The sequence below is a fragment of the Oppia nitens genome, unplaced genomic scaffold, assembly GCF_028296485.1.
Source record: "Oppia nitens isolate AA-2021 unplaced genomic scaffold, nextdenovo-longstitch-racon4-pilon3 scaffold2_pilon_pilon_pilon, whole genome shotgun sequence".
NCBI classification, from domain to species: Eukaryota; Metazoa; Arthropoda; class Arachnida; order Sarcoptiformes; family Oppiidae; genus Oppia; species Oppia nitens.
Window position 1 is genome coordinate 4,193,489 of NW_026533210.1, and position 15,877 is coordinate 4,209,365.

A 15,877-nucleotide genomic window follows, 5' to 3' on the forward strand; every position below is an offset into this window, starting at 1 on the left:
ATTGCATTGAAACGAATCAAAGAGCCGATCGCCGAAATGGTAACAATTATGGAGAAAATTGATACAATTTTGACCTCAACAGACAGTAGCACACAATTGGCTACAAATACAGAACTCCAGAAACTGTTACAACAACTGCACCGTCGATTGCAGTCCATGTTTGGTACACTCATACCGAACAGTGCTGTGTCGTTGGTCCGCAAACCTATGCCTACCGACGTACCGGCGCTCATGACTGACATCAACTCATTTGTTGAACAATTTTCCGCAACGTTTACAGTCTTCTCGCAATCAGTTGGCAAAAGTGTGTCAGCTGTTGGCGATAACCAACGAAATGGTGTCAATACTCTTAATAAGACAGAGATGTCCGCCGGTGTGGAACAACTATGCGATAGACTTCATTCATTGCTAAATCGTATGTCTATATTATTATTATTATTATTATTATTATTATTATTATTATTATTTGATAATTACAACAATTTTTTAAAACAATTTTGAATCCAATAATCTAATCAAAATGAATATTAGTTGTCGATATGATCGAAATGAATGGAGACGTCGGTAATCGTCAGATTCTTTCAGGACTGACAGAACTTATTACGTCTCTGATTACCGCAATTCCCGATTTGTTGGCTTCACTTTTTAATATATTGTTAGGATCAATCACCTTTTCTAATGGCGGACCCGCCACCACTGAAATCTATCAATCAATTGCCGACACTACTACTACTACTGATCGTATAGCTGTCATACCGTTTACCAATTGGACCAAAAATGGTGTTGAGTATCAAGGATTCGGTTTTATGGTCGACGGAAAATTGATGGTCACTAATGTTATGAATGCCGACAATAGTCGATATCATTTGTCTAAATCTGTTGATTCCGTTGAGATTTTGACACTCAAATCGCTTCAGTCGATGATGTCATCGCTGGTCATACATGTGAAGGATAGTTCCATCAGTCAGTCATTCAGAACCATTAGAGTATGTATTGTTACGAACAGACATATTATTTATGTGGTCTAACTATTAACTATATATACATTATATATCAATACTAATCAATACAGTGTCAAGTGGATGCACTTGGATGTTCATTGGCCAGTAACCAAAATTATACCCAGGTCCAATTATGCCTTCAAATTCAAAATAACGTAAGTATTTTAGAAAAAAAAACATTTTTTTAAACAACTTAAAAACTAATCTGGTTGAAAATTTTTTTAGTGCGCTGCCTCTGCATTTTACTAATTGACCAAGTACAATGATTGATCTCAATAGAAAAAAATTTATGATAACAATTTATATTTATTATCTTTAAGCTAAAATATTATTAGGATCTATAATGTTAGTTAATATTTTTATTTTAAATATTTATATATATATATATATTTTAATTGTGAAAACATATATTGTTATTTTTATTTATTGTTTGTCTATACTTTTAATTTTTGTATAATGTCTACTATTACTAATTAACTATACTTTGACTTTAATTTTCGGTTTGGTTTTGGGTTTAATGTATTTCATTTTATAAACAATAATATGTATTTATGGCATTTATATATATTTTTTAAATTTTATACAATTTTTAATTATTAATTATATTTTAGCTTAATTAATTTATATTTTTATGTAGCAATTTTTTAATTGTAATTAAAAATAAAAATTTATTGATCATTTTTAATTATGTTGTTATCAGAAAAATTTATTGAATTAAAAAATAAAAAATAAATTAACATCAATTGTAAAATATTAATCACCTTACCCAAATATGATAAAAAATGCTATAAAGTTTTATTAAAAACAAATAAACTAAATAATAATAATAATTAAATAATAATAAATAATAATCTAAATAAAAAATTTTATTCAATTTATTTGCAACATTTAAAAAAATTATAAATTATCAAATTATATAATATTTTTATAAAATAATTTATGACATAATATTTTAAATGGAGAAAATTATGCAACAAATATACAATAAATTAAGACATTATTTCTTATTAAATTAATATATTTTTATTAGATTATTGTTGAAAAATAATAATTGTTTAGTCAGTTAAGTTTCAATAGTTATAACTGGTATTGTTGACAAATCTTGAGCAATAACAAAATATGTTGTTATTTATATTAAAAAATTTAAATAAATATATATATATATATATTGTATTATATAATATTTGTAGTATAATTAGCCAGTTAGGTAAACTATAAAATATTTTTTTAAAAATAAATAACAGCAAAATATTTATATAAAATATAATATTCTAATAAATATCAAATAATGACTGATAGTACTAATCTAATAGTTTTGATAATACTTGGTTTCCTATTTGGCTCATTAATTGTGCTAACGTTTGTTATTGTCTATTATTTTTGTAATTATAAATCTTTTTAAAAATTAATATTAATTATTGCCATACAATCAATATTACTAATTTGCATTTCTCTCTCTCTCTCTCTCTCTCTCTCTCTCTCTCTCTCTCTCTCTCTCTCTCTCTCTCTGTCTATAAATCAATAAACAATCACTAAAATTGCTACAAAATAACTGGCAAACTATAGTATGCAATAATACTGATAACAATAATAGACAATTGATGGACAAGAAAAAGAGGTGTCGTTTGACACCCGATAAGTACGAAAAGTATTGCCGTATTGAAGCTAACAGTCCTTATAGACCGCCCGCTTTGGAAACCAAATCTTTTAGTGTAAAGACTCACTACTCCGACACTAAATAAAAATCTAATAATTATTTGAAATATTATATAATAAGTATAATTCAATGAATGCTAATTTATTTTTATCTTTTAAAAAAATATATTTTAATATATAAATGTAATAATTAATGTTTTATATGATATATTATTGTCTGTTCAATATTGATCGATGTTTTTTTCATAATTAATATTAAAATTTATAATGTATTTAATATAATTTATAAGATTAGCAAACAAATAATTTAAATAACAGGAAATCAGATAAAAAAATAAATCATAAATTAGTTTATTATTTAAAAACAATTGTTTATTATGTGCTATCAAATCTAAAAACAATATCTATTTATAAATGTTGTCCAAAATAAAAACGTGATTCAAACATATGTACATTAACTATAAAAACAAAAATATAAGTTACAATTTTGTTTATTGAATTGTTTTATTATAATGTAAACTTTGTAAACTACAGTAATTTATAAATAATTATTACATTATGTCAATAAAAATTAATTCAATACTTATTTTATTTATAATTATTGCAACAGTAAATGGTAAGTGATTGATAATAATATATGAATGATAAATAAATTGAATTATAAATTGTTAAATAATTAGTTAAAAAATCAAACACAAAAAGCGATGATAATATTGATGGCAAACAACAACAACAATTGTTGGGTCAATTGAAAAAGCAAATAAAATTTTTGTCAACATTTCTAAATAATGTCCAAACTTTTATTAATGGCACTAATAATAACAATAATACTTTATCGGCGCCGGGTTTGTAGCTAAATATATATACACACAGTATATATAAAATTATATTTAAAATAATATTTGTTTTCTTAATTTATTTGATTTTGAAATTGTACAGTTGCTCAGCTTATGTCACAAATAAATCAACAAACATTAAACGAAATGCGAGCACCGGTAGCTGAAATGATTGGCATCATTAATAAAATTAATAAATTATTAGTCAGCAATAATCCTATTACACAGATTATGAATTTACAACAAGTGCTAAAACTGGCTCAACAATTGCAACAATTGTTTATGAAAACTTTTGGTACATTAAAACCGATTAATCAAAATCTAATCGCTAGAATACCCGGTATAGGTATTCCCGGAATTGGGAATTTAGGAGAAATAGTCGGCAATTTTGCCACAACACTGGCACAGTTTGCATCGTTTGCGGCCTTGTTTTTTCAATCGGTTGGCGGAATGGCTGGTGCTTTGAGTGCCGGTGGTGGTAGTGGTGGTGGTGGTGGTGTTAGCTCAACTAAACCAATTTCTAGTGTTGATATTGACTCTATTTTAGGCCCGGGAGCTGCAGATCCCTTATTTTTCTGGAATCAGAGTACAGTCAAAATGAATCGCATTTGTGCTAACTTACAGGCCTTTGAAAATATACGTTAGTTTTAATTAAATAAACTGTGAATACAGTATATTATTTTATTTATACTATATTTTTTGCTTCTCATATATAAATTTAGGCACAAATCTGAACACTACTGGCCTCCAATCGAGCCTATACTACGGTTTTCTAAGCGATAATTTAGGCTCAGTTGGCGTTACAATTGAAGAAGTTTTCGAGCGATTGGTTGTCAGGTTTTTGAGTTCAGTTACCGATCTGTACTCAAATTTTGTGCCACAACTCGCCGATGACGACGACCTGACAAACAAAGTACGACCTATTCTGTTGCCACTAACCAGTCGTCGACACAAAGACTTGGAGCAAACGAGCTTCGGGTTTGTCAACAATCGAAACAAATTGTTTTTATTGAATATTATGTCCAAAAACTTGTCGACACCCGTCAACTATAACAAGTTGGTCAACAATAACAACAGCTACGATCTGACCGGCAATCGCAAGGCTTATGTGAGCCGTATGTCTATGTATTCGCTACAGTCTCTGATGGCATCGTTGGCCAAACAGCTGAAAGTGGGCACAGATGTCAAGTATAGGAGTGCAGTGACGGTATGTGTCAAGTGTTACACAGATTTTAATCTTTAATACAATTTATCTATTTATTAATTTATTATAATTCAATGTTTTTTTCTTATGTCTTATTAGTGTCCAATTGATAGTCTCGAGTGTATACTAAAACATGAATCATATGAGTCTGGAGTAAAAGATTGTGTGAAAAATCTAACAAATGTATGTATAATATAAACTAAATGAAACAATCAGTTAATCACACCATTAATGAAGTCATGTTTTCTTTAGTAGATTTAATTAAGTTTTAATTTTAATCTAATTATTGGATTTTTTTTCTTATTTTTTTGTAGTGCATATCGACCCTAATTTTATAGATATATTATATCTATTTATTGGTAACCGATATTTTGCTGTCTATATTTTTTATTTTTAAAAAAGTACATTTCGTTCAATTTGAAATATTATTGTTTATCATAAATTTATTTACTGATACAAATGTTATATAAAAAAAATTGTTATATTAATTAATTTGTTTGTTAGTTAATTATATTTATAAGTAATTTATTATTACAAATGTATCATATACTGTATAATCTCGCAAATGATATGAATGTTATACAAAATTATAATTGATATGAATGTTATATAAAATATATATTTTTTATCAATAATTAAATCAAATAAACAGCACACGACAATTAATTATTTATATATATATATGAACTGTATTTAGTGGTATTGCAATGAAAAGATTTTTTAAAAATAATAAATTATTAAAACTGTAACATTAATAACCAATAATTTATTTTAAAATATATATATAATCAATGATTGTTGGTCATAAATTATATTTTCCTATAATGTATATCTACTAGAAAATTATACTGTATAAATGTTCAAACATTTACATTATTTTACGATAGATTAACAATTGGAAACATAAATGTTATTATGTTATTAATATTTATTATCATTATATTTGCTTTATATACAATAAAGTAATATGTACCGTAATATTAAAGTCTACAAGTGTATGTGTATGTGTATGTGTATGTGTGTGTGTGTGTGTGTGTGTGTGTATGTGTGAAAAATCTAGATGTTTTCCATATTTGAGTTTATCAATAAAATTATTTGGCACGGGCACAAAAAATATAAGTGTGCTCAATATAACCATAGAAAAAATATACTGTATATACAGAATATGCATAATTGCAATACATATTTATCATTTAAGTTAATCCAAGATTAATATCAAATATGAAATAAATAAATTCATTTTGTTTTTGTCTATAATAATCGCGTCATTTCCAAGGTTTATCGATAGGTTTTTTTGAAACCCGATTTCTAAACATTAAAAAAAATAATTTGATAAATTAATTGGTAATAAAATGTTACTTATTGTGGAAAAATCATATAAATAGTGGACTGAATAGTATAGATATTCATATAAATCGTAAATTAGTATATTGTAAAACTTTTAGTTCAAACAAAATTATTTGTTATATTTTTCAATAAATATATTCATAATTTCTTTCTGTAATAATGCCAAACCAAATAAGTTTAGCATTTAAAGACCAATGCTGTAAATCAACGGTGCAATTGCACACCTCGGCTGAAAATGATGTCCATGAAGTCGTACGCCAACACTACGCCAAAGTAGTGACCAGCGATAAGACTGTATCAGGTGATCGTTGCGGAGCCAATGGATCCTGTTTTGCTGCCAATGTTGATGCAAATTATGCCAAAAAATTAGGCTATACTAAGGAACAGTTGGCCGATATACCTAACGGTGCAAATCTGGGTTTAGGATGCGGTAATCCAAGTCAAATGGCAAATATCAAAGCAGGACATACGGTATTGGATATGGGTTCGGGTGCCGGTTTCGACTCTTTTATTGTAGCTCGTGTTGTAGGACCAACTGGTCAAGTGATTGGTATCGATATGATACAAGAAATGGTAGACAAAGCACAAGCAAATGCCTTAAAAAGTGGTCACCAAAATGTAGAGTTCCGTTTGGGTCAGATTGAGGACATGCCGGTCGACACAGAAACGATTGATGTGATTATATCAAACTGTGTGATCAATTTGGTGCCAAATAAAGCCAAAGCGTTTACCGAAGCATATCGTGTGTTGCGACCTAACGGTCGACTCGCTATTTCGGATCTCGTGACCACTACTGACATTCCCGATAATGTTCGTCGAGATCTGGCTCTATGGGCCGGATGTTTGGCCGGTGCGTCACTAATCAGTGATCTGGAGAAACATCTTAAAAGTGCCGGTTTTGTGGACATTAAAATAGCGCCTAAAGATGAGAGCCGACAGTTCATTAAAGATTGGGCGCCGGGTTTGGGACTCGAAGACTATGTCATATCTGCTAATATTACAGCGAGAAAACCATAATTTTTTAAAAATAATTTTTAAAACTTTATATGTTTATACTTAAAAACTATATTTATAATTTTACTATTTGTTTTTAATTATTTAACAAATTTATTTCATAAAAATACACACACAAACAAAAAACTGTAAATAATTTTATTGTATAAATAATTATAGTAAAAGTTATAAATATTTAAATAATTACATTAAATTTAATAATTTTTAAAAAACAAAAATTGTTTGCTTATCACTAATTTGACTGAAAGTTGGCTAACAAAGTAAGGATACGTGAATTCATATATTTGCCGGCATTCATACCGATCAGATAGTCGGCGTGATTCCATAGACTGTACGGTATTACATAATCATCATAGAGTGGTACTGGTGTTTAGGGGTTGGGTTTGAAAAATAATAAACAAAACAAACCAAATTAATTAATTATTATATTAAATATTTAAAAAAAATATTACTAATATATCAATAAATGTAATAAAACTTTGCACACATTGTGAACAACAAATCCAAAAAAAAAGTTTTTGGTATCGGTTTTATAAGAAATTACCTGTTAGTTGACCTCTCAATAGATCGACATCCGTTGGATCCGCCAAATAGTCGTTAACACCGGTAATAAGTATCATATTTCGTGATGTGATCTGAGATAAGTTATACACCGGTGGTGTCGGCTGTCTATAAAGTTTCTGGTTTTCGCTGATACCGTAGTCATAATAGGCAAAGTTTTTATTGTTGACCCGTTGTGCTAAATGGGCAAGAATTAAAGTGGACGTACCGTCCGGAAAGTGCCCGACTATAGCCGGTATTCTGGTCTGAATCGGGATTAAGTAATAATTAATTAGATTTGTTTTATTTGGTTTACTTTTTTTTGTTGAGTTATTACAGTATTAGTATTGGGAAAGTCAAACCCACACAACAAAAATATAAATAATTCACAGAAATCATCTAAAAAGGAGTTCCCACAGAAAAAGTGACCAAAATATCTGTCGATTCGGGCCAATCGTGCCGAAGGAACCACAAAAAATGGTAACGAAGTCGATCTTCAAAAGATTTTTTTAATTTTCATATAAGTTTTACTATTAATTAATTTGTTATTTTTGTTAATATTTATATACCCTATAAATCTCTCAAATAATGCTCCGATTCTTAATATCAATGACTCTATGGCGCCGACATAGGCTACCGGTGCTAACGCTATATATGGTCTGATAATCGATGTATACTCTGGTTGTGTAGAAAGCAATTGAAACATCATAGATGTGCCCAAAGAATGTCCAATATATCCAATTGACTCTTTACATAAATAATAGGTATATATTTATAGTACTGTTTGTTTCAAATAAAAAAAACCTGTATTCGTGACTCTCGTGATATATGCGATAACTGCCGTCACATCATAAGCGCTCAGATGATCGACAGTATAGGCCCAATACCTGTTGTCTATGAGGACATATATTTAACAATACATTAAATTTATTTAGATTAACACACCTGTGTCTGGATCAAGTAGGATGTGTCGACTTGAATACCTATTCCCGCGATTGTTGCCCAGCCATACATCGTAACCGCAAGCGGCCAACACAAAGCTCACAGTTGAACCGACCGCATCGGGATCCTGGCCACTACAATTGGTGGCCATACCATTATTTTCCACATAAACACCATCATTACCTAAAACTCCCGGTACGTTCAACAGGAAATCATCAGAACTGCCAAACAATCCGTGCTGTATATACACTGGTCTTAAACTACTATTCCTTGCATACGGATTAACAATACGAAACACTTGTAGTATATATCCGTCATTTGTGATGACAGTATGTGCTTCGGGTATAAATCCACGACTGCTTATAATTTGAGTCTAATTTTGTTTTCAAAATTATAATTTCAATATCAAATAAAACATATTTTTTGAATGAAATTCATGTATCGATTACCGCATTTCTATCGATATCTGGATCATCGCTATACCAGCGAAACGATTGGCATTGAGTAGAGTTTATCACAAATAAAAGTAATGCTAAAAATTTTGAAATTTCATAAATAAATTGCTGATAATATTTATTATTATTATTGCAAGTATTATATCGGTTCATATCATTAAATGACACGCACTTATAGTATTTATTTGAAATGTAATTATTTAATTTTAGTAAATACCAAATTAACAATTAAATATAATGTTTTGTGTTATTGAAAAAACACATCATTAACTGTCCATCATATTGTTAGACAATTAATGCATTAAAAAATAAAATTTATTATAATTATCATATGTCTAGTAGTATAAAACACAAGTCATTGACATATTGTTATGATAGAGGTTTTTAATTATTTAATAATTTAAAATTCAAATATAATTTTTATTGACTATTTTTTATTACCAAATAATTAAATAAAATATAATAAAACTTATTTTTAAAAAAATAAATATTTTTATTGTATTATGAATTTTACAATTATTATTTTGATATATGTTACTAAAACTACTATATTTTAAGCTCAATTTATATTAATGTTATTTATTTGATTATTGTTTGTCATGTATTATGATATTACATGTATTTTAATTATTTATTTAAAATTTCTAATAAAAGTATATTATAAAAAAAAACTTTCTAGAAATTTTATTTTAAAAATTGTAATTAGCCAATTAGTCATAAACAGTAGTTATGGTTAATATTTTTTTAAATAATTTATATACATTTATATGATTTATAAAATTAAAAATATTATTTGATAAAATATGGTTCATAGAAATTCATTGGTTTGTAATGTGAATACACTTTATAACTCATGTGTTGAATAATCCATTGCCGATAAGCGGATATTTTTGTAAAAACTGCCGGCGCTTCTGAATCACAGTTTTCCATACCCCACGAAACTACACCTATTTGTCTATTATTGGTAACTAATGGTCCGCCCGAATCACCCTATTGTTAACAACAATACAATGTGTGTGTGTTTTTTATATAATTAATATCAATAAAATAAAATATATGTATTTATTATTGAAGATATATTGTAAATTTATAAATTAGGATGTATTATACAAAATTCATAAACTATATAAACTTTATAATAATAATAATATCTAACAAACTTATGGTACGTACCCCACAAACACCTGTCCCTTTAGGTTTACTGGTGCAAAGTTGATTTTCGGTAATTGACCAGTTGGTATTTCCATACAACTCGTAATACTCTTTACACTCTTTGTGATCCATTACTTTTAGACTTAATTTTTGTAGCAATTTGGGAAAGCCTTCGGGCGGATACTTGTCATAACCCCAACCACTGGCCAGACATTGTGTGCCCGTCGGTATTGCTCTATCTTCCAGATCAATGGCGCGCACCATAGTATTAAACTGGATGTCGGTGTCCACGATTAGTATTGCTATATCGTTGACCATTGAGCTGGAGTTATAATTGTTATGTATAATAATGCCGTGAGCTTTGTCCACATTATAGTTGACTCCACCCGATATTTCATTGGTACCGACAGTGACCACAACCTTACCGTCTTTAATCTTACTCTTGATTCTGTTTTAAAAAATAATTTATACTAATATAAAATTATTATATTATATATTATAATAATTATGTTATAATACAGTATTATGAAAAAATTAAAAACTAATTGATAATTTCAAACAAAAATGTTTACCCATCCATACAATGAGCGGCTGTTACTATTAGACGCTTACTAACTATAGTACCGCCACAATAGTGATCATTAGTTTGTATATCTCTGACGGATACTTGATATGGAAAGTCCTCAATGTTTGCCACTTCTCCGCCAATTATTCTTGATTTTGGTCTTAAAAAACCTAAACCTCTACTGATTTTATTGAGAATACTTGTAAACCAATCCGATATAAAATCTAAACCCAAAATATATGATTTAACTTTACGATGATTAGGATAATAGTAATCATTATCATTATAATCATCACTAATGTGTTTATCATAATATTTATTATAGTAATCATATGATTGTTGTTCATAATATTGTTCACTATTTATATAATCGTTTTCATCGTAGAAATTATTTTGATTATAAACAAAATAATAATTATAATTTAATGAAAAAACAAAAATAATTATTTTATTTAATAACATTTCTAATATTTTTATTTGTTTATATCAATAATTATATTTTTTATTTAAAATGTTTATAAAATAGTATATTTATAGTACTCATGCATTTTGAAGAGTATTGATTTACATAATTATGTACACTATATACATGTTTTAATAATTTATATATTTATTTAATTACTTTTATGTAACCTTATGTTTCAGAATAATATCAAAATTAAAACATATTTTTTTAGTTTAAAATTAATTACTAAAATTGATTATTTAAATTATCTTAATTTTTGTAATGATTTAAAAATAATTATTAAATTGTAAGATATAATTAAATAAATGATATATTTATTTATAACTGTATAAATGAGTTAATGTAACATATTGATATTGTAAAAATGATATTATATCAATATATATGTTTTAAATACAATACAAATTATTTTAAAAGATTGAGAAAATAAATATTTTAAAAAGATAAATACAAATTGTGATCACTAAATCAACTATTTATTTAAGTAAAATTTTATTTGATATTCAACTAATAAGCTCATTAATATTTAATATAATAAGGGGTTGATCACATATTACGTTCGCACTTTTTAAAATATTTAGATCCCCTCCCTCCCCTATGTTCGCAATTTTTTGCGTGTAGTCATTGAAAAAAATTACGTTCGAAAGTCCCTAACCGCTACCCCCCACTACAAGAAATAAAATATCTAAATGCGAACGTTCTTAAAGTCTCTACCCCTCCCCCTCGTTCGCAAAAGTTCGCTTTGGCTAACCCCCCTCCCCTCAAGTGCGAACGTAATATGTGAACCAAGCCTAAATATAAAATTGTTTTTCGTGATCTTAGACCAAAAAATGTTTGTTTTACTTATGTATTATATTTAATGTTAAAATTTTTATTTCTTATATGAATACATAAAAATGCATTTAAGTTTGAATTATATTAGATATTCTTAGAAAATATCGACTTAATTCACAAAATATAATAAATACATTAAACTTCATAAATATCAAGGAATATATATATATATATATATATATATATATATATATTTATATTTATATAGTTTATATATATATATCAATTGTCTACCTATTGAGACAATTACTTTATTTATTAATTAAACAATAAATTAGTTAATAATAAGCAAAAATAGTCGTTTATTTTATACATTAATTTTAATATATTTTTCTTTAAATATTATTTAAAATTATATTTTAAAATATGCTAATCTATTTTTTTATCATTTATTATTATTGTTTAATTCGTTATCAAATCATTTCCAAAAACTATTTAACATATTTCAAAAGTAACACTTAATTAAATCAAATTAAAACAAAATAATTCAATTTAATTTAATTTATAGTTATTATATCATAAGATTATTTTGAAATTAAGTTCAATTATACTGTAAATATACAACAAAAAATTATTATATTTATAGTAATAAATATTAATATGTTTTTATTAAACACTAAGATAATTATTATTCATAAAATCTAAATTAAATTAATATTATTAAATGATATTTTGCGAAATGCAATATATCAATAGTATGATATACCTGTATAATAGTTTAATTTATAATATTAAAGTTTTATGAACACTATTTTTTTAGATGTATTTTATAATTTATGTACATAATTTATATAAAACTAATATAATTAAATAGTATTATTTATAAAACTACTTAAAAATAAATGATTATCATTTTTAATATGAAATAATTAAATTAATTAATACTGTCTAATGTTAATGAAATTTTATGATCGTTAATAAAAAAAATTGTCTAGGTAACTATACTGTAATATTACTAAATAGTTAAATAAAATTAAAATGTATTATTAAAAAACACTGGTTTAGTTATTTTTAATAATATCTGACCAAAAGTTATGGCAAAACTGGAGCACAAAAAGAAAACTGAACTCAAGTACCAAACGGCCCAATACTGCGATTTAATACTTGATATAAACGCCACAAACGTTAGGACAGCCATCACTGTGCCGTATATAGTGGCCAACCAATACCGCTCCATATATCCGGCGTATAGGCCAACAAATTGTACTAATATGCTAACTAAGCCAACCGCTATTACAAATAGCATTGCCATTTCCTTAAATAGAAATTGTTAATTTTTATCACATGTAAATAATATTTAACAATTTATTTATAAAACTTAATAAACTTTTTTTTTAAAAAAATTTAATAATATTTAGTTTAAAGTTAACAAAAATATTGTATAATTAATAATAGAATTTAAAATATTATAAATTAATGTTTTTATTGTTTTCATTAATAAAATTTGTTAAAAACATACAAACTCTGTATTGTTTGATTTGAAACGTATGACCGATAGTGTGACCACAAATATTGCCGATATAAACGATGTCAAACATAGTGACAGTAGTGACCATTTCATACACACAAATGAAACTGTCCTTTCATATGCCATTAATATTTATTAATATTATATATACTGTATATAAATAACATAAATAAGTTATATAAAACTGTATAAAATTTACAAATTAAATTTTATATTAAAAATGAATAGTTTCAGTAATATGACGTGAAATATGTTACTAACTATTGATTGAAATTATTTGTAAATATTACTACAATAATGTGTAACTAAAATTACATGCTTTTATGATAGATTAAATAATGTATAAGTAACAAATATTACACTGTATTTAAAAATATTTGATAAATGTTTGTCACTAATAGTAACTTTAGTGGTAAAAGTGATAAAAAATAACATTACTTTTTCAATGTCTACTCCATATTATAATAGTATAGTATATTTTAGTTCAAATTGTAATTTTTTTAATAAAACTGCATTAATAGATTATTAGACTTCAAATTATGAAATGTAAAATAATTATTTAAAAATATTATTAAAACTATACAGTATTATTTGACTAACACTTACATATAAAATATATTATTTAGTTTATATTAATTTGAATAGTATATTTTAATAGTAATAACATATACAATACATTTTATATTATTAAATAAGTGTCTTTTAATATCATTATGCCATTAATTAATGTATTTTTTGTGAAAAATAAATTATATGCTTTTTAGTAATGTAAAAAAATTATAATTTTTTAAAATTATGTTTGTATTGATAATTAATTCTATTTCTATTGTAGTTTATATTATAAAATAAGTTATAAATGCGAGTATAATATATAAAGTAATATATTGTTTTATATTGACTATGTTAGGGTGTTCACTTTCAAAAAAAATAATTTGGTAATAAAAAACTAATTGTAAATTAATCCTAAATCTAAATACAATAGAACTTTGCAAAGTGTTTGCTTAAATTATTTAATAGATTTTATTTTGTTGTTTTTTCTCTTAAATTCATACAATTTGTTTGATAATTTAAATAATTTTTTTTAAACAAAATTTTTACATCAATTTATTTGAAATAAGTTAATTCATGACAATATATTTGTTGACTACCGTATTGTATAATACAGTAAAGTATATGAAAACAGTTTTCAACTATTTTCAAAAAAGTTATAATATAATGTCATTAACATATATATTTGAATACATTTTTGATGAAATAAAGCAATCAATAAACTTTGCTATCCTTTATGTTAATGTTGTTGTTGTTTGTGATGATACCATACATTAAACTAATTGAATATCCAAATTACTGTTTAAAATTTTATATACTGTATTAATATATAAATATATAGAATAATAGATAGTTTGAATGATTCACTTTTTATGCAAATTAAATAAATGTTAAACTAAACTAAACTTAATATCACTAAAATAGTTTTATTTACAAATATTGTTTTCTATTTTTAGATATTTCTATTAGATATTGACATATAGAAATTTCTAATAAATTTCCATGAGAAAATTTCTCATGAATAAATTTTTATAGAAATTTTACATCATTATTATACTATGGGATCACCATATCTATAGGTATTGTATAATATTAATATACTATGGGTTAGTGTTCACTACAGTACACATACAAATGGGATTCATATATTATAATTATATATTTTTTGTAAAACTTTATTTATCATTCAAATATATTTTCAATTTAATCTAATTAAATAGATTATTTTTTTTAACTTTAAATATTAATTAAAATACTGTACTATTATTAATTTATTATTATTTAGATTTATTTGTAATTATAATGTATTTATAAAGAGATAACAAATATTGAGATAATAAAATTAATATATGTGGACCTCATAGAGAGAAATTTCTTTATTATTTTTTAGAAATTTCTATTTTTTTGCCAACTTTACAGTAATTTCGATTCAAACAACGATCAAACAAAACAACAAAAAAACACTGAATAAAAATTAAAATTTATATATACTTATTTTTTCCCCTGTAAATATCCATTTATACATAAATAAATTTAATAACAATTAAAGTGTTATCAATTTACGCCAACAAACTGAAAAAACATAACAATGTTGACGCCTACTATTTTTATAAATAAAAATAATAAAAATAACTCAATTCATTCAATTCAATTGAAATAAATTGAAGAAATTGGATTTGTCTTTCTTTTTATATGATGACAAAAAAAACAAAATTGTTTTCAAAAAAATAGCAAACAATTTATCAAAATGTCAGATATGTTATAAAAATTTATGAAAAGTTTTAATTCAAATTAACATATCATATAATTTATTCAGTTTTTAGATTAAACATTATATTATGTTTATGT

At 25.3% G+C, this 15,877-nt stretch overlaps 3 protein-coding genes across 3 annotated transcripts; 1 reads left to right on the forward strand and 2 right to left on the reverse strand.

Moving 5' to 3' along the window:
• Positions 1-6,203: 6,203 nt before the first annotated feature.
• On the forward strand, positions 6,204-7,061 carry LOC128955717 (arsenite methyltransferase-like). Its single transcript, XM_054301388.1, has one exon. The coding sequence runs from the start codon at positions 6,204-6,206 to the stop codon at positions 7,059-7,061; it is 858 nt and encodes a 285-aa protein (XP_054157363.1).
• A 229-nt stretch (positions 7,062-7,290) lies between these two features.
• On the reverse strand, positions 7,291-9,276 carry LOC128955718 (gastric triacylglycerol lipase-like). Its single transcript, XM_054301389.1, has 8 exons — positions 9,267-9,276; positions 8,990-9,072; positions 8,544-8,913; positions 8,403-8,492; positions 8,168-8,345; positions 7,936-8,092; positions 7,603-7,864; positions 7,291-7,421 (listed from the first exon to the last, which is right to left on the reverse strand). The coding sequence occupies exons 1-8, from the start codon at positions 9,274-9,276 to the stop codon at positions 7,291-7,293; spliced, it is 1,281 nt and encodes a 426-aa protein (XP_054157364.1).
• A 508-nt stretch (positions 9,277-9,784) lies between these two features.
• Positions 9,785-13,568, reverse strand: LOC128955719 (chymotrypsin-2-like). Its single transcript, XM_054301390.1, has 5 exons — positions 13,476-13,568; positions 13,039-13,267; positions 10,720-10,936; positions 10,169-10,595; positions 9,785-9,985 (listed from the first exon to the last, which is right to left on the reverse strand). The coding sequence occupies exons 1-5, from the start codon at positions 13,566-13,568 to the stop codon at positions 9,785-9,787; spliced, it is 1,167 nt and encodes a 388-aa protein (XP_054157365.1).
• Positions 13,569-15,877: the final 2,309 nt, after the last annotated feature.